At 38.1% G+C, this 19,687-nt stretch overlaps 1 protein-coding gene and 1 pseudogene across 2 annotated transcripts in view; both read right to left on the bottom strand.

Annotated features, from left to right (window-relative positions):
* The window catches only part of LOC120108824 (autophagy-related protein 9-like), a 48,022-nt pseudogene extending 33,325 nt beyond the window's left edge, over positions 1–14,697 (bottom strand). Inside the window, exons 1-5 of the transcript XR_016395762.1 lie at positions 14,626–14,697; positions 12,513–13,144; positions 10,674–12,417; positions 9,078–9,256; positions 8,788–8,994 (exon numbers count right to left, since the gene is read on the bottom strand). The product of XR_016395762.1 is annotated as an autophagy-related protein 9-like (transcript). The remainder of the gene's footprint in view (positions 1–8,787; positions 8,995–9,077; positions 9,257–10,673; positions 12,418–12,512; positions 13,145–14,625) is intronic.
* Positions 14,698–16,979: 2,282 nt separating this feature from the next.
* Positions 16,980–19,687, bottom strand: part of LOC149753382 (1-aminocyclopropane-1-carboxylate oxidase homolog 1-like) — a 3,721-nt gene continuing 1,013 nt past the window's right edge. The window contains exons 2-3 of the mRNA XM_089923938.1: positions 17,719–18,040; positions 16,980–17,497 (exon numbers count right to left, since the gene is read on the bottom strand). Coding sequence (XP_089780064.1) covers positions 17,246–17,497; positions 17,719–18,040 — 574 coding nt within the window. The 3' untranslated portion in view covers positions 16,980–17,245. The remainder of the gene's footprint in view (positions 17,498–17,718; positions 18,041–19,687) is intronic.

The following is a 19,687-nucleotide window of genomic DNA, read 5'->3' as shown; positions in this document are numbered from 1 at the left end:
CTACGTACAGTACGAGAAAAACGACAGCACTCCCACTAACCTTTTTGTAAACACACGGTTCCTCTTTGTTTTTGATGAAATCAAACGTTTTGATTGCGTCATCGAAACGAGTGTTCCAACTCCGAGATGCTTGCTTTAGTCCATAGATGGACCTTTGCAGCTTGCAGACCTTGTGATCTCCATCACTGGAAGTGAAACCCAAAGGCTGTTCCATATAGATATCTTCATCAAAATATCCATTCAGGAAAGCAATTTTCACATCCATCTGCCAGATTTCATAATCATGAAATGCTGCAATGGCAAGCAATGTTCGGATGGATTTTAGCATGGCTACAGGTGAAAAGGTCTCCTGATAGTCAATGCCTTCGCGCTGACTATACCCTTTCGCCACAAGCCTTGCCTTATAGGTCTCTACCTCTCCATCCGAACCTATCTTCCTTTTGTAGATCCATTTGCATCCAATAGGTACAATACCTTCTGGTGGGTCTACTAAGGTCCAGACTTGGTTGGAATGCATGGAGTCTAACTCTGACTTCATAGCTTCCAGCCATTTCTCGGAATCGATATCAGATATCGCCTCGTTGTAGGTTTTGGGATCCTGTATGTGATCCCTATCTCCCACTAGGAACATTTTCTCGGTATCCTCTTCTAGTATACCTAAGTATCTATCGGGAGGATGGGAGACCCTACTAGATCTACGAGGTGGTTGAGGGACATCGTGTACTGGCTCTTTATGAATGGGTTCTATAGGATCCATGACTCGTTGCTTTTCAGAGACTTTCTCTTCAAGCTCAATTTTCCTCCCACTGCCTCTATCAAGGATAAACTGATTTTCCAAGAAGATGGCATGACGGCTCACAAACACATTGTGATCCTCTGAGACGTAAAAATTGTATCCTAATGACTCTTTAGGATATCCTATAAAACGAGCACTTATGGTCCTAGCCTCTAGTTTGTCTGCCTGTAGTCGCTTGACGTGGGCCGGACATCCCCAAATCTTGAGATGACCCAGACTTGGTTTCTTACCATGCCATATCTCATACGGTGTGGTAGAAACGGATTTAGAGGGAACTCTATTCAATAAATAAATCGCTGTGAGTAAGGCTTCTCCCCAAAGGAACATAGGTAAATCAGTGAAGCTCATCATGGACCTGACCATATCCAATAGGGTCCGATTCCTCCTCTCTGACACCCCGTTGAGTTGAGGTGTACCCGGAGGTGTCCATTGTGAGACTATGCCGTTTTCTTTGAGATAGTCCCGGAATTCTCCACTAAGGTATTCTCCTCCTCGATCTGATCGAAGAGCCTTAAGAGGTTTTCCAGTTTGTTTTTCTACTTCATTCTTGAACTCTTTGAACTTTTCAAAAGATTCAGACTTGTGTCTCATAAGATACACATACCCATACCGTGAATAATCATCGGTAAAGGTAATGAAGTAAGAATAACATCCCCTGGCAAGCACATCGAATGGGCCACATACATCTGTATGTACTAGGGTAAGTATTTCAGTGGTCCTCTCCCCATGTCCTACAAAGGGCAGTCTAGCCATTTTTCCTTGAAGACAGGACTCGCAAACTGGATATGACTCGGAAGTCAATGAGCCTAAAAACCCATCTTTATCCATTTTGTTCATTCTGTCTTCTCCAATATGGCCAAGCCTGAGGTGCCACAAATATCTTTGGTTTATCTCATCTCTGGATCTTTTGGATCCTTTGGCACTCACATCTTGCTCGGTAACATTCACAGATACATCCATATGTAAATGATAGAGACTGTCGATCATGAAACCACGTGCGACTATTTTATTTCTTAAATAAATAGAACAGCAGTCTTTGTCAAATGTAAAAACATGACCTTCCTGTGCTAGACATGAAACAGAAATCAAATTTCTGCTAGCAACAGGTACATAATAGCAGTCTCTAAGTATTAAACTAAATCCAGACGGTAGTCGCAGATGGTAGGTGCCCACAGCCACAGCAGCAACTTTTGCCCCGTTGCCAACCCGAAGGGTTACCGCACCTTCCGCCAGCCTTCTACTTTCCTTTAGACCCTGCATGGTAGTGCACAAATGAGCACTAGAACCAGAATCTATAACCCAACTAGAAGTAGAAGAAACCGATAGATTAGTTTCAATTATGAGCAAGTCTATACCTTCTGAAGGTGTGTCACCTTTCTTGTTCTTCAGGCTCTCGAGGTATGAAGGACAGTTTCTCTTCCAGTGGCCTTCGACATTGCAGTGGAAACATTTTCCTTTGTCGTGAGCCTTTTTCTTTTGAACTTTCTTCTTTGGCTTCTTGTCCTTCTTCTGCTTCTTAGCAGGCTTCTTTTTCTTCCAAGTAGACTTTCTCTTGGAACAAGAAGTCAACTCAGCAGCAAGGACATTGCCCCTTGAACCTTTCAAGGCTCCCTCAGCAGTTACCAACATGTTGATTAGTTCAGTCTTAGTGCATTCAATTTTATTCATGTGGTAGTTTACTATAAACTGACCAAATGAATCAGGAAGTGACTGTAGGATCAAATCCACTTGTAATTCCTTATGCATGTCCATACCGAGCTTCTCAAGCTCCTCTAGGTCCTTGATCATGGTCAGACCGTGATCATGGACAGACTGCCCTTCGCGCATCTTCGTCTTGAAGAGCCTCTTGGACACTTCAAAACGAGCTGTGCGACTCTGCTCACCATACAACTCTTGCAGGTGTGCCAGTATTTCCCTAGCAGTCTTCATACTTTCATGCTGGCATTGGAGTTCATTAGACATGGATGCCATCATATAGCATTTTACTCTAATGTCATCATCCAACCACTTTTTATGCAACTCACGCTGAACATCAGTGGGACGTGCTGGTAGTGTGGGAATATCTGAATCGAGTATGTAGCCTATCTTCTCACAGTCCAAAACTATTTTGAGATTTCTAAGCCAGTCTTTGTAATTGGTTCCGGTCAGTCGGTTGGTCTCAAGAACACGGGTCAAAGGGTTTGAAGCTGACATTGTATCTGCAGAGAGTAAAGATTCTAGTTAGACTTTTGTACTTGATCCTAATCTGTTCTAAGGTCTTTTAGAACAAATGTAACTCCCACTATTTTCTCGAATCCCTCACACTCCCCTGGTAGGGAAACGGAAATCCCACACGACTAGGGTTTCTAGTGGGTACTGCGGTCCCACCGATTTACATGCCACCTCACCTAACAGTTATTGGTGACACATAGATGGATGAGTGTACAACTCTTGTACAATGCTTCTCAAGCATGTTGTAGTGCAACTTGGTCTCTAAGCCATGAAGACCTCACCTAACAGTTATTGGTCCCATTTCTTAGTTAAGTCAGACCCACCGTATAACCGTAGGAATAAAGTCGTCATTGGGTCCTCACCTAACAGTTATTGGTGCCCAACCCCACCTTTACCCTACAACATCTCATGTCTATAGAGAGGTCCAGCCCCCCGATGCAACTTGACCGCTGTGTCCAGCCGAGACAAATCAACATCAGAAAGGCCTTAGCAGCTCTACTACAGTGGAAGACCTATTGACTTAATATTGGTTAATCAGGTCTTAGTGTTTGCAACTTGAGCCCTTCATAAGAGGTAATCGAACAATTGGCCAGGTAAGCAGGTGGGAGGCTCCCCTTACTCAGAGAGTAAGGTCCTAATTAAGTAACCACCTTTCATGCTTTCCTAGACACCAATTAGATCAATTAATCTAATATGACTTGCTCATGTCGGTTCACTCTCGACTTGATTGAGGAGGTTTTGATTTAGGTCTCAATTGGGTTTGCTACATCACATGTAAACCTATCTACCCGACTCGCATTTACATCACATGCAAACGGCACATCACAGGCAGTTATAATCGCAGCATCAAATTAAAGCTAAACTTTAACTAGGTGATGATCATGGATTCTAATTAGGTCGTATTACAAGCACATGCACATCAATCGATCAAGTGGTCTTCAACTCTTGAATTGGTTCCAAGCCTCCTTGATTCGATCCTTGATCAACCCTTGATCCCATCGCCATCAACCGCTTGGATCACCTTTCATCTCATGCTTTTGCTTCAGCTTGATCGTTGATGTACATCACATCACAGAAATACAACCAGATGTAAAATAAAAATAAAAATAAATTACATCTCCTTTTAGGAGGCACGCAGGCCTCTCAAAACATCAAATAAGATGCATGCAAGCATCTGAAAAATTACATGACATCGCAGATCACATCGCAAGTCATTACATTTGATACCAAAAGGGGTTGAATCCTATGATCATCACCGTATGCAACAATTATAATTTTCAGATCTGAAAACTAACTGATTATATCATGACATAGGTCGCTGATCATGCTAATCATGATTCTAAACTTTGTAATCCCATTAACAATGCAATTAGAATCATCTTTTTATCACATAAAAATCAGCATGTAAAAAAAATCAGCACCCCTGAAAAATCTGCATGCAGAATTTTTCAGCATGCATGATCATTCAATTTTCAGATCTAATATGCCTTTAGATATTTAATTCTTACCTTAATCTACGAAACCTGGCTCTGATACCACTGTTGGGAACCCGCCCATGCCGCTGATATTGCAAAAATTAAATCAGATGGCAGCGGAATCGGCATGCACGGGTTCGACGTTCATCGCATGAACGTTGTTTCGAGACCTTTCGTAATTGGGTAAGAATTAAAACTTTTAAAACTAATAGGAAGATCAAATCTTCACCTTGCGCGGGTAGATGATCACCGCAAATCTGAATTCGTGGTTTTGGAAGAGGGTTCGCTTGAAGCCGTTCAAACGTCCGGCCTCTACGGGTATCCACACGAAGTAGAGGACCGATCAATCTCTCTATCTCACCGGGGTGCTAGCTCCCTTGCAGAGATAGCTTTTGATGGCTGATCTCCTCTCTTTCAATCAACCCTTGATTGTGCTTGAGAGGAGGAAGAAGAAGGATGAAGATGGGAAGAAGATCAAAAGCCCCTGCAGCCTTCTTCTTTTTCCATGCGTTGGAGCCAAGGAAGAAGACCAAGAGGAGGGAGACGCCTCCTCTTCTTTTCCCTTTGCTGATGGCGGCTGAACCAAGGAGAGATGGAGAGGGGGCGGCCACGTGATGAAGAGGAGAAAGGTCCATCTAGGGCGCCGGCCCTAGTCCTCCTTTAATAAGGATGAAGGGCTCCTACAAGTTAGGAGCCCTTGACTACTTTCCAAGAGGGGGCGCCGGCCCCCTTTCTCTCTTCATGTCGCACCAACTAAGTGAAGAGGGGCTGATGCCCCTCTTACTTGGTTAACCCAATCCTCTTCCAAAAAGGATTAGGTGCCTCTCTCATGGTTTAATCCTAATCTAATTAGGATTAGCCAAATTTGGGTTCAATCTACGCTAGTCCTAATCCAATTAGGACTTGAATGAATCATGACTTAATTGAACTCTTCAATCCTAATCCAATTAGGAGTCATGTTGATTCATTAGATTATTAATTAATTTAGACTTAAGGAATCCTAATCCAATTAGGATGTATTTAATTTTAGTCCTAATCCAATTAGGACTCTAATTTGAATCCAAAGTCCTAATCCGATTAGGACTCTAGGAATCCTACTCCAAGTAGGAATCCAATTTTGATTCAAAACTCCTAATCTCATTAGGATTGAGGAATCCTATTCCAAGTAGGAATCCCAGTCCTACTCCAACTAGGATTCCCAGTCCTAATCCAATTAGAACTCTAGGTATCCTACCCGAAGTAGGATTCTTGTTTCAAGTCCAATTAATTAATTCCCTTTTCTTCTTCAACTTTTTATCAATCAAATTGATTTCTTGTGATTCCTAATCACGATTTCAACCATCGGATCGGTCAATACTTCTAGTGTGTGTGACCCCATAGGTTCTATTCTGACTGGTAGTGAGATATATTGTGATCTCTATCTCAATATCATTGAAAACTCCTTTCAATGGGTTGGAACGATTCCAACTCAACTCATTAGGGTTTATCGATCATCAAGATAATCCCTATGAGTCCCACCATCCACCAGTGACACCTAGCAGCATGTAGTGGCTACCCAGTAGAATAGAAAGATGAACCTCTAGGTGCAGTTAACGTGTGATACAGTCCTACTATCGTGGATCCCTACAGGACGGAGGTCATGGACAACTCGTCAAACCCCATCGTCTGTCATATGTCAAGATTTATTCGACTTGAGTTCGATAGTGGAAAACTCTTTTTCCACTTTATATTACTGCCCTGGCCAAGGTCCTAGAACTCAGTCTAACAAATCACATAGGATCACTCCTCTTCTATCAAGGTCGATAGATTCCTTATAGGTGCATACCCTACTCCTACAGTGAACTTACTGCAGCCAATCTACACTGCATGGACCCATATGGCTAGAGACCATGTATGTGTGCAGTCAAACTACAATAACCTCACTGTGAGTAGCCGAAGCACCGCAGGTCAAAGGACCAGTCACACTACTGCAACATCAAGCAAGTCACTGACGAGTGGATAGACATCCAAGTGACTTCTTGTCTTGGTCACGCTCAGTACCCTTGTTCTCTAACAAGCACCTGCACTATCACTTCAGTGTCCCTACACTGTGGACTCAAGTCTCGTCCATCCAGAAGGAAAGTGATCTGTGCACTGATCGGATCGATCACCGTCCTCGTGATGATCCATTGATCAGGAGCATTTAGAAATTAATCACCAATGATACATGGCTCAAATTCTCAACTCTTGAGAATATGTATCATCATCTTATTAATTCCTTGGACGATTCATAGACACATAAACAATATGAATGAAAAGATGCCTTTTATTTATTCAATAATAAATAGTCAAGTACAAAATTATGTCCCTAGAATTAATAATGTGTCAGCCAGATTGGCTTCTAGGGCATACATCTAACACACCCTTGAGTGGTATATCCTATATAAAATTGTTAGTTTTTATTATTGATAAATGCTTGTTAAAATCATATTTTTTTAATTGAATCTTTCCTTTATGATCATGTTTTATTGCTAGTTTTCATCATTGAATTTTGCTCAAATTTGATTAATATCCAAAAAAGTATCCGATTTATATCCGTATTCGGATAAAAGAATATAGATATATTTAATATCTGATTCGTATCTATATCCATTTATAACAAATATGGATATGCTTAATATCCGATTCGTATCCGTATCTATTCAGAACAAATATGGATATTAATTTTCATATCCGTTTGATATCCGTATCTGTATCTGTATTCGTTGAAAAATATGGATACAAATATAGATATATCCATATTTGATTCATTCTCAGCCCTAGGAAGGATAGATGGGGGAGGCTAGATAGATACTCATGAAGCATAAAACCTATATGATCAGAACACCATGGAAATTAAGGGACTATGACATTGCATGTTCAAATCTTTCATAGGAGGATGAACTTTGAGGTTTTTCTCAACCTGTTATCTAGTTTGTTTCTTTTTCTGGCACTAGTGCTGTCAATAATAGAATCAGGGTTGACCCTATCCCACTGTAGAATATGAAAAATCTGACCTGGCCAATTTGATAATCCAGAGGATTGGCAAAAAAGCAAATTGAATATAATCTGACCAAAGACTGGTTATCCAGTCCTGAGGCCTAACCCTATCCAAAAATTCACTAATCTCCTCTCTATTCTTTCCAAGTCCTATAACGTTTCATTGTCAAACATGGACCTTAATTTTAGTATAAATCATACAAGTATTGTATTACAGATATATATTTCAAGGTGGGGCCATTATCAGCTTGAGTTGACCTAACAACTCAAGCAGGTCTCATCACTACTTATTGGCCTAAATCATATTTGGATTTTCAAGTCAAAAATTCTTATGAAAACCTGAGGAATTGACCTAGGTTTAAATCAAGACCCAATAAATAGACAGGCCTATATGGTACTGGTTACGTACAGAGAATAAAGTCCGGTTCTTAACTACAAAACTATACATTTGGCTCATTTGTGGAGGGGTCAACAATGAGAAAAAATTGAAAATCTACACGAGGACCAAACATGGGATGAGATGAAAATATTCTGATCCAGATTTTTGTTTGATGAATTATACATAGAGTCGTACACTCGTACTTATAGATCAAAAAACGCATAACGTTTTGTTGCTTTAATCATGCTATTTTTATGGGTTCATAAAAAAAAACAACTGCACTGCATGCTATTATCATGCAAACCCTTACTACTCAAAGTCATGAGTTGTCAAGATACCCATGCTTGGTCCAATTTAAATGTCATGCAGATAAGCAGCGAGTCTATGTAGCCTAAATAACAGCTCATAGAGACTTTATCAAGTGGCCCAGACTGATCAAGAGCTGTTGTCATAATAATTCATATTTTGGAAAATTAAATGGGATAAATTCAGGCAAATTATGAGAGGCAATAACAACTCTTTTCTAAGAGGTTGTTGACTAAGACAAAATTTTCTGTCCAGACTTTTAGGCAGCCTGTAGAGTTCCTCATGAACACCTACAAAACACACACAGTTTTAGCATCCGATTTCAAATTTGCTATTTGAGATCCACAACCACCTTAACATGGACTATATAAGGGTTGAGATCCCTTTAAGTTTTACTGAGGATCCATTACAGTATCATGCAGTGTGCATTTGTGTTTGTTCAGGTGACAGAGATCATTGCCCCATCTAAGAATATATATCAATATAATTCCCCTAATCAAATTTTTTTTGATCATTGCATTATGTCAGCACCTCCTACAGTACAATAATCGCAAAATCAAGAGCAGAACTATTAGAACAGTCAAAGCAAATAGCTTTTCTACCTGAAACAAGGTTTCAAATTCCAGTTGGACTGAGTCACTATTTTCTCTGCCACGCCATCTCTTTAGCATGTGATGTGTTTGCTGGACAACTAGAGACATTGCCCTTTCTGGATCAAGGACCTGAAGCTCGTCTGTCACAGCAGCCCTACTGATACCAGTTACAGTTTCAAAAACAGCAGCATACCAGAATAAATTCCTACCAAAGACCTAGAGAAAAGGTCAAAAATATAAAAAATTTCTTTTATAAGAAAAATAATACAGTTGCAAGGTGGCATAATTGATAGCCTTACATGACCCTCCAGCAGAGATTCATCCAGAATCCCGGTATGATTAAAATGGCAGCAAAACCGCCAGAAACAAATGATATAAATTTGGCAATTATGGTAATAATAGGAGATGGGAATTGCTTTAAAAAATCTGAAGCATTTGCCCCACTGTTGTTTATTCGATGTTTAAACACATGGTCAACCTGGAATGCAGGAAAAAGAAATAATTAGTAAAGATGTCAGTGATTACAGGAATCATTATAAGAACATCAATGATAATTGAAACCAGTCGTCGTACAATTTTATTACTCAACTCAGGGTTTCCATAAGAAATGGTGAGAACTTTAACATTCTATATTATCATCCAAAGCACTAACCAGGCTTATTCCATCATTTTTCCTTTGAGGCCTTGTCTAAAATTAAGTAGGCCATAACTAAAAGCTGCATGACTTCTGTTGCAAAGCAGGATTCACATACAATATTACACAGAAAGGACTTTTATTCCCAATAAGGCATCAGGGCATATGTTGATTGAAAAATAATAACACAAAGTGAAAAATCACAACAAAGTTAGAAAAAAAAATACAGTGGGATGATCTACAGTAACATTGTAATTCTCAAGAAACCAGTTGGTTGCGGTCAAAGTCCCAAAATTCGAATTAATTTCCAACTGACACCCACTGAAACTGATCCACATTGGTTGAAATTGTATGGTTTTAGCTGAAACTAAAAATTTTACGGTAAGAATTTTGCAAATCGTATGGTGGTATACAAATCAGTTCTCCACCCCTATTATATTCAACCTATGTCGGTGAATTGGTCATGAGGCCATATTTCAATTTGGCTCTTTGGTTTATGATTCGTGAATCAAAGATTAACATGATTGTTTCTACTAGAATTGGTCATCTTCCAACTTCATCTTGATACTTTGTAGGGCTAAGGGAATTTCTAAAGTTGCTACTGATTACATGAGCATCTCCTATGATAACAAGATAGACCTGTCAACTTGCCAAGTAGCATTCTAGTCATCATTGCCAACCCCATTTTAGCCCAAAGATGCCTTGTCCAAGAAGCCAACAGCAATTTTATGAAGTCGATGTTAAGTTGACAGGAAGTCTTGAAAATATGTTAAATTATCCATGAAGCCTTCTTGAGTGAGTGGTATGTTGCATCAATGATCCCATTTGGATGGGAAAAGGATTGAATTATGATGACAGGAAAGCTAATCACTTGCCAGAAAATACCCAGTGCATCTCTGAAAACATTTTATTTATCCAAAAGATGATGAGATTCCTTATGCAAGCCCTAAATACACAAAAGATTTGTTCTTGAACACTGGATGCCATATACCTAGTCTAAATATAAAGAGAAAGTCATCAGTTAAAATTCCAGTAGAAAGTCATCAGTTAAAATTCCAGTGAAATAACATTGCTTTAAGGATGAAGAGGTTGCAACTTAATGCACGAGCAATCTTATAATTGGCTTCCTAACCTCTACAAATAAGAGTTGCAAGATATCAATCAGTAGATTGAACCAGTAGCCAATTCTTAATCAGTTCATGGAAAAATAAGGGGCATAAGAATATGCCTTTTAAGCCTCAACTGTGAGTAAAACAAGTACCTCGTTGAAGTCCCTGAAAATCCACAATATTAAGTTAGACCAACTCCAAGATGATGCCGTGCTTGGATGATTATAAAATTGTTCAGCATGCCGGAGGAAGAGATATACCAACATAAAGATCATAATGCATGGTGCTATGAGAAACATCACAATCCCAATGACCATAAGTCTCTTCTTTAATAATGAAGAGTTTGTGAGAAAATCCTTCCGGACCCAAAATTTACTGCAATTTTTTTCAGAAAAAAGGTCAACCAAAAAGAAAATGAATAGCAACATTTTCTTAGATAAATATATGCTATACTTCCCATAAGATCTTATTGCAAGGCATTTTGACTGTAATATATGATCCACACTTCTTCATCACCAAATATATGACAATGGAGACTGTGAAGTGACTGATTCTAATAAAATAGATAAATGTAACAATTCAACAATTATAAATTTGATTCCATATATTAATTATAAATTCATAGACAACAATCAGTTTGGTCTATATTTTCCTTATACGTTGTGCATCTTTTCATATATTTATTTATCTTGGCATCACAACTCAGTACCATTGGATTTTTCATCAGTAGGACAATCCATGCCCGACACAAAGAGTTGAGATTAGGCTGGTTCGTTATGGTTAGTATGAAAATCAACAATTAATCAAAAAAAAAAAAAAGTATAGAAAGCAAACACCAAACACCATTGCACCATGCTAATATATAATAGATATATCAACATCAAAACTACATACATAAAACAAATAATACACCAAACTTACATCCATTTATTTGAACACCAACTTTCATGAAGCCTTACCCATCTAAATGAGTTTAGTCATTTGTTTTTTCAGATGCAACCATCTCTTTTGAGGTTAGCCATACCTACAACTTATGCCCGTATTTATCATTTAAGGTCAGCCATGCCTTTTAGACATAGCTATACCTATGAGGTTTGATTACATAAGCAAATGCAAGTACACAAATATTCCAAAAATTTAAGAGTATGATACCATCATATTCCGACCTACGTCCATCTTTGACAATAATACAAGTACACTCCATCTCTATTCTCAATATTACAGCAGAAAAAGTTTATAAAGGAGCAGGCTATTGTTAGTTGATCTTTTACACACTTGTTCCATGCCGAATGCATAAAGAGTATAGTTACTGTAAGTCATGAATCTCGTGAATGTAAATACTTAGAAGGTGATCAAATAGATGCTCTTCACGTGGTTGCCTTCAGAAGTAAATGTAAATTGAAGTAATATTAATAATCTCCATGAATAGATCAAATAAACATCATTGCACTTAACCCTTTTAAATGCATGGTTTGTTATTCCCAATGCACTTCCAAAAAGTGATACATTATCAAACTGACTATTCAACTAACCACAATCTCCAATGAAGGCACAATTAACTCAAGATAAACTAGATATTTATGTGTCAAACATGCTTTGATATATGCATCAATTCAACATCCATTCAAGAGTTTTTGGTAGGATCAGATGATGTTTCCTTCCATTTGTTCTGGAGTTGACAGCTGGGCCAGCTCCAGGGACCCATGAGGAAATGCAAGAACTCCTCTGTTAAGCATCCCAATTAAGTAGTTCTCCTTGTGCATTATTCGCATTATCACTTCGTGTGCAGAGAGATCCTTGAATACACAAAGCTGTTGTGACCTTTGTAGTTCAACAACTTTTTCTAGAATTTTAGGCCAAGGTGTTGTTTGAATTTCACGATCTGTGACATTAAGACTGAACAAACAAAAAAAGAAGAGAGATAAATTGAGCTATAGTTCATTAATGATTCAAAAGATTAACCATTTATAAAAATAAATATGCAATATTACCTATTATAATAGAAGTGGCGAATTTTCACCATGTTTTTAAACTGTACAAAGAACTTCAGAAAGTTGAAAAGTCCATAGAAAGCCAATATAACCATGGACCCAACGATAATTACTTTGGTAAATGTGAAAGGAACTAGTGGATGCTGCTTAATGAACTCTTTTGCCAGCTCACAAGGTTTTTCTCCTGACTCAACTGCTTCCATCCCACACTTTGCATTGAGCAAGGCATTCCAATCAACAAACAATAAGAAAAAGGCAATAAAACATATCATGAAAATCACATTTAAAATTTCAACTATCCACTTGATGATGATGCATCGAAGACCTTTCTCACAGTAATAATTATACAGCCTTTCAAAGAACAGATCTAAATCCGCAATTGGTTCTGCCTTTAGTCCTTCACCATTAGGGAGACCGGATGGGCCCTCGCTACCAGAACTTGGCAACCTTCGGTAGTCAGACAATTCTATCTCAGGTGGTGTCTCACTAAGCAATTGAGTTGTTAGTGATGATTCATTTCTCCATGGCCATTTGAATCTGCTGGGAGAAATTGCACCCTTCTGAGCACCGGTCATCATTCATGGAAACTCAAACCAATCACATATACCCAGTCCATGCCACAATCTTCTCATCTGAAAGGCAAAGAAAAAGGCTGGAACATTTAGTGAGAAGAAAAATTATAAGATTGTGGTTCAAAGATATATTTTCGTGATACTAAATGCTAAATAACCTCTGTTCTTATGAAAGGATCCACATCAGTGATTTATATTTTAATTCCATAATAGTGGGTACCGCCTCCTACATAACATATATTATTATGAATTGGCCCTACATACTTATCCTCTAAATATCTAGTATTTTCTTGTTTCCAAATCTTCTTAGATAAACTGTTGTCGTACCAAGTAGATAAATCTGATAATAACTAGATTAATCTAATCCAAGGATTGCTGAACTGAGCCGTACCAGCCAGTTCAGCTCGAACCAAGCCGACCCGGTTCCCCGATGAAAAACGGTTTCGGCCCTCTAGGGCTAGAACCTGATTGGATGTGGCCGGAACCGGCCGGAACCTAACGATTCCGCCAGGTTCGAACCGATACGAATCTCGATACCGGTTCAACGAACCTTGATCTGATCTAATATCATGCGCCACTTCCATGTCAACCATGCCAATCAGAACTTAATTCTATGCTTCTAAATATATTACATGCGACAAGTATGTCTTATGTTTTTTGATACCTTCTAAAGCTTTTTCACTTATATAATCAAATGGACCACTTTCATATATTGATGCCAAAGTCTAAATCTTTTCTCAGTATATTTCCATGATAGCTTCCTTCTTCATGATTTTTTTTTAAGAAGGATCAGTTATTTTATCATAACAAGTCTACTTTCAACAACGTATCTAGTCATCCAAATCAACAGCCAAGAAAGAAGTATAAGAAGAAAAATAATGCAAAAAATGCAAATGTTTCACATGAATACTCTGCTTTGCATACCAGAATACTCTTCAAAGCTTCACCGTAGTTGGGTGACTCATCACCTATAGTCCATAAGGACATGTTTGGCAATTCAATGTGAAGGAAAACTTCTTTCCTACGGGCTGCCAAAACTGATATTGTGGTCATAGCTGGCACTGTTATCCATCTAGCTAAATGCCAACCTTAGATGTTACCAAACAGGCAGCCTTACAAATTCCAGCAGTCTAAAATTTAGGAGAAGTTAGTTTTATTTTATCTTCCTCCTACATTTCCATCGCTTTAGTACTACTTAATAACAGGGGGCATTTTAAGAAGCTAATATTTTGAAGTCCGAGTTTTTTCGGTCTTTGGTCTTAAGAGCTTTCTGGTTCCTGTTTCATTGACTCCACCAGACTATTCCAACAGATACCACCAGAGCCTTCTCTATGTAGAAGTAATCAATAGCACCACAGAATAACCATAAAAGCAGTCAAAATCAATTCTAAATTGCAACTGGAAACAAAAACCAGTCCCAATTCCCAACTCCAGGAATTCCAACATATGATCATTGCCTCGAAACCGGAAACAGTTCAAGAAATCCATAAAATCCTAATACAAAACACTACCAAAAAAAAAAAAAGGAAGCTGTAGATTACTTCGAGTCATCAACATTCACACACCGCCCAGCGGTCGGCGCATCAAAATCCTTGGGAAATCGGGACTCTCCGAGTTTTTGTTTTGACAACCTGTCAAAACAAAAACTCGAACAAGCAAACTTTCGTATATATGGGACGATATTCTTATGTATTTTTCATGTAGCTTATTCAATTAGATGTTAATGTGAATGAACCATAACTATGTAAACCTATTCCTAATAGATTGACCCCAAAATAGCATATCCAAATGCCAAGAAGAAGAGTCCGTCCCAAAGCCAGGCTGAGAGATCGAGGAAGACTGGAACGATCGAAAGAGTCCTAGAAAGGGCGAAAAAGAGCCAGTAGGGGAAGAGAGACAGATAAAAGGGGAAGCGGAAAAAGGTAGATGTTTGGAGGGTAACCCATGCGTTTGTGGCTTGTTTACCTGTATCATACTCCTGTTCGCAGCTATAGATATCACGCCCCGGACCGGACCGAAACCGCTGCTTTAGCCCTGACCAGGTCGGACTTGGGCTCTTGGGTTTTGTCCTGTAATAATACTGTGTTGGACCAGGATTAGGTTGAGGGGTGGCCAAATTTTGTCTCACTTGCTCAACTGATACAGGTAACAGATTGGGTCCATACAGTGTATAATCACTGTTCAACTTTCTAGTATGGACAAAAAGAAGTTGTCCAAATCTAAGACCGAGTCAGGTTTAGTCTACAAATTCAGACAATTTTGGTTTTTGGAAATCTGGACAATCCAGATTCTTACTACTTACCATAACACTTTTCGACAGAAGGAAATCTGGTTGGCATCAGATTGGCTTGATTGAAACCATATTAATTTTATATAACTCTACTCTTAAATTATATGCAAGATTTTAATGTTTAGGTTAATCAAATCAAGTCAGGAAAAAAAACTTATCGCTATAGATTTGATCCAAATCGAACCTGAGCTAGAATTTTGCCACACCTAATACCATGGTTTGGAAGCCATGTATTCAAATTCATTAATTTGAGGTTATTTTTGTCTTGCAACAGCTTTTCCTCTATCTTCTCTACTCACTAAGCTGGAGTGTAGTTGTAAAATTTCATTATTCTTCATAAAACAGAAATTGATTAGATTAAGTGAGGTCATGAGGCTCATAGATTGTCTAAACACAAATATATTTTGCTAATAAGTGCCAACCTGAATATAATCTACCTCTATTTTGATCAAAATTTTTGACTTGAACACAGCCATTTTGTGGGGATTGTTTCAGGTGGTGAACCTTGGGATCACAATTGGTGTGTTGGAGGACATGCTTAAAGGTGTAAGAAGGTTCCATGAGCAGGATAAGGAGGAGTGATCAAAATTCTACAGTCATGAATCTATGAGGAAAGTAAGATATACTAGCAATTTTGGTCTATTCAAATCAGGCACTGCCTATCCTGTTTCATCTATGATATGTTGGATACCAACAATATGCCGTCAATTTGCAAGCATATATTACATCTTAGGTTGGCTATTGATTAGATTAGATGAGGATCGTGAGGCTCATGGCTTGTCAAAACACAAATATATTTGGTAATAAGTGCCAATTTGAATATAATTTGCCTCTATTTTGATCAAAATGTTTAACCTGAACATAGTCATTTTATTAATAGGTACATCAACATGACACATATAACCTATTTAATTTGGCTCCATCAATATGATCAACTTGAACTGGATTCTTATATCTTTTGTAATGATTTCTACTAGTTTATGTCGTCTATGTGACGACTTGCCACCTAAAATAAATCTGCTACATAGTTCATTTTACCTAAAATTATTTGAATAATTTACCCAATCATTTTAGTTAAATAACATTGCTATTTAACTCTTATTACAAATAGTCTTGTTGAATTATAGGAAGTACCATACATGATATAGCAGATATTGTGAGTCAGTATAACAATCGAGGATGATTTAGAATCTCACTTAAAAAAGCTAGTTGGAAAGAATCATTAAATTCTTTTGTCCTCTATAAATACCTAAGATCTTTTTAATGCATAACTTTTATGGAATTAAACACACACCCACGTGGGTCCTCACATTCTTCCTTCATTTAAGTATCATAATTAGCCCACGGTCAACTTTAAATGCCCATGCTATAATGTCCCTAGTCTATATGGGTCATAGACTAAATCCCCTATGATATCATTTGTAATAACCCATAATCTCATTTAAAGGCTAATTGGAAAATATTATTTGAGTTTTTTTTGGCTCTCTATAAATATCCTAAATCTCTCTAGTGCATAATTGTTATGATCTAAACACATGCCCACATAGGTCCCTGTAGTGAGTAGTTATTAGAGGCGCTTAAGTTGAGTCTAAATGTCATAAAGCATTAAGAACAACAAAAGACAACTCCTTTCATATTAATTGAGATAAATCGATATCGGTTCGTCTCAGTGTCACCTGCTGAGAATATTGCTAACATTTCAAGATGTAGAATCCATTCTATGAATTAGTACAGACCTTGTGGAATCATGAGGACCTGCAACAAAATACTTCATACAATTTCTCCATTACAATAAACACAGATATCTATATATATCTTCAATCCTTTGGATTTCAGTGAAATTCAGCAGACTAAATTGTTCTGACTTTTAATCATATCTTAAAATAGTTCAGCGCTGATTGTCCATCAAGTCCTTTCGATTTGTAGTAGGTGACATATTCCTTCGCTGATACTTCTTTATACATCGGTCTTTCATTGGATAATAACTCCTTGATAGGGCCATAGAGCTTCGTAGATGGGTAAAAATGTGTGGAAAAGAAGCATGCCACTGAAATTCTAGGGTCCACACTCTTATTTGCAAGCACCCTGTGCTCCACGCTCTTAAGCCTATCATTGGAGATCAGCTGTAGATTACAAAAATACAAGAGGAAAATGATAATCTAGCCATGAGAACCTGTATCCTTCGAATTTAATACTATAATCAGGCTTTGTTAGAGTGAATCTTTTCCTTCTTTCTTTGTTTTTTTTTTTAATGAATGAAACTACATTAGAGTAAATCATGTAATGAAGTACCAAATATGTGATTTTTCTGCATTAAAACTTCTGTACCTAATGAAAAACATACCTGTAGTAGATCACCAATGTTAACTATTAAAGCTCCAGGCAAAGGAGGCACATCAATCCATTGGTTTTGATGCACCACTTGTAAGCCACCAATCTGGTCTTGCAGAAGGATGGTCAGGAAGTCTGGATCAGAATGTTTGCTAATTCCAAGAGTGAGGTGAGGCTCCGGGCAAGGTGGATAGTAGTGGGCAACAACACCAAGTCCTTTGGCACATTCCATTTCATTAAGATGATCACGATTAAGGCCGAGTGCCTCAGAAAGTAGCTCAAAGAGAAAGATCCCCACTTTTTGAATATGATTCGCATACTGGAAGGTTATTTCTCTGCACAAACAAGATGCGGATCCATGAGATGCTAAATGAAACTTAAATGGGATTTTACCAACAATATATCGAATTAAAGTTCTTTTTATATTTTTTAAATAGAAAATGGGAAGTCCCATTAAGTTCATTAAGAGTGTGAATTGAGGTTAATGCCTGATAAAGTAATCAGAAAGTTGTTGAGAATTTGGTATCTCAAGTTAATGTTTCAACTTATTTATAAATTACTTCTAATTTTTTGAGCAAAAAGATGGACAAACTACCATATGTTTAATTAAGAATGAAGTGGGTACAAGAGGGAGAAGAAAATAGAACATGATAAAGAGAGAATAAAGTGAAAAAAATAAAAGAGGAAAATAGATAAAAATAGGAAAGCCCAACAGCCCAAACAAAGAGTTCCCAAGGATCAATCCTACATAAAACCCGCATATCCGAGGTCCAATGTGGGCCACTTGCAGGGCTAGAAGGCCCATAAAACAAAATACAATGTGTAACGGGCCACACGGATCCTACTGCCCATGCGATGGGGGGACCGATTCACTTAACCCCTACCACAAGAACTATTTATTGTTCACCAGCTACCCCCTCAACCACCCTCTCCATCACCAAAGACATCGTTGGTTTGTCTCGAGGCTTCTCTTATGTGGCATGGACTGATGCCCTTATTATGGTTGGCTCGAACTTTGAGAGAGGGAGCCCCACCTATGGCTTCGGTTCTACTCGATCGTATCGGATCCTTCTTGACCTTGTTATCTCCTAATAAGGGGTAGAAAGGATCTCACTTTAATACCACTTATCATGGACTTGCAGCCTAAGAATTTAAGCTATTGGTAAGATACTGATAAGATACTATGTGTTTGAGGTATATGATATTTCGAAAACATTGCATCTCATGCGGAAACTAATGTTCAGGAAATCAATACTCGCTTCCAAAGAGCCGAGCACATGCGCCCGTGGTCATTAGCCTAATTCCATAAAGCATGATTTGGGCTTCCTGGAAAAAAAATCTATTTAAACAAGAAGACTTGCTTCCACATATCTGATGTGAGACTAAAAAAAAAGAGTTTTAAAATCTTTGAAATACTTAACACATATCACACAAGATTGGTTTTATTTTTTAAAATTTAAATCTTTTCATAAGTTACAAACTCCAATATGCTCCACTTCAATCAAAAAGGAGAGAAGGACAAAACAACCGAAGAGAGAACAGGGAGAGAAGGGAGAAGGAGATGGGGAGAGAGGGTGTGTTTTCCGGCCATGTATGCCAAAGAACCCAATTGGAACACACTTGGACCCTCTCTCGCTATCTCTCTTTCTCCCTCAAAATCTTAGACCTCTTCTTTAGAAAGGGCTAGAGAGAAGCTAACAAGGTCCTTAGTTACACATAGACTATTAAAGTTTTGAAGAAGTTTTTGATAAATCGATATATCAAATTAAAGTTTCAAGTTATCTATATAAATTGGTATAATTAAACTAAGAAAAACTAAGATAGCATTTGATTGGAAAATTAACTGAGTAGAATAAATACACATACGGCAAATTCAATCTTGGACCATATGATCTTGGACTACTACATCCATGATTGCGGGGCTGGATCTGATCCACCATACCGGAACTACAAAGTATCTAAATTTTAATTAACAAAAATGC

The sequence above is a fragment of the Phoenix dactylifera genome, chromosome 6, assembly GCF_051530095.1.
Source record: "Phoenix dactylifera cultivar Ajwa chromosome 6, Ajwa_hap1_PhDact_Kaust_v1.1, whole genome shotgun sequence".
Classification (NCBI taxonomy): domain Eukaryota; kingdom Viridiplantae; phylum Streptophyta; class Magnoliopsida; order Arecales; family Arecaceae; genus Phoenix; species Phoenix dactylifera.
Note: the sequence above shows the minus strand (reverse complement) of the source record. Positions and strands in the feature narration are given on the sequence as shown.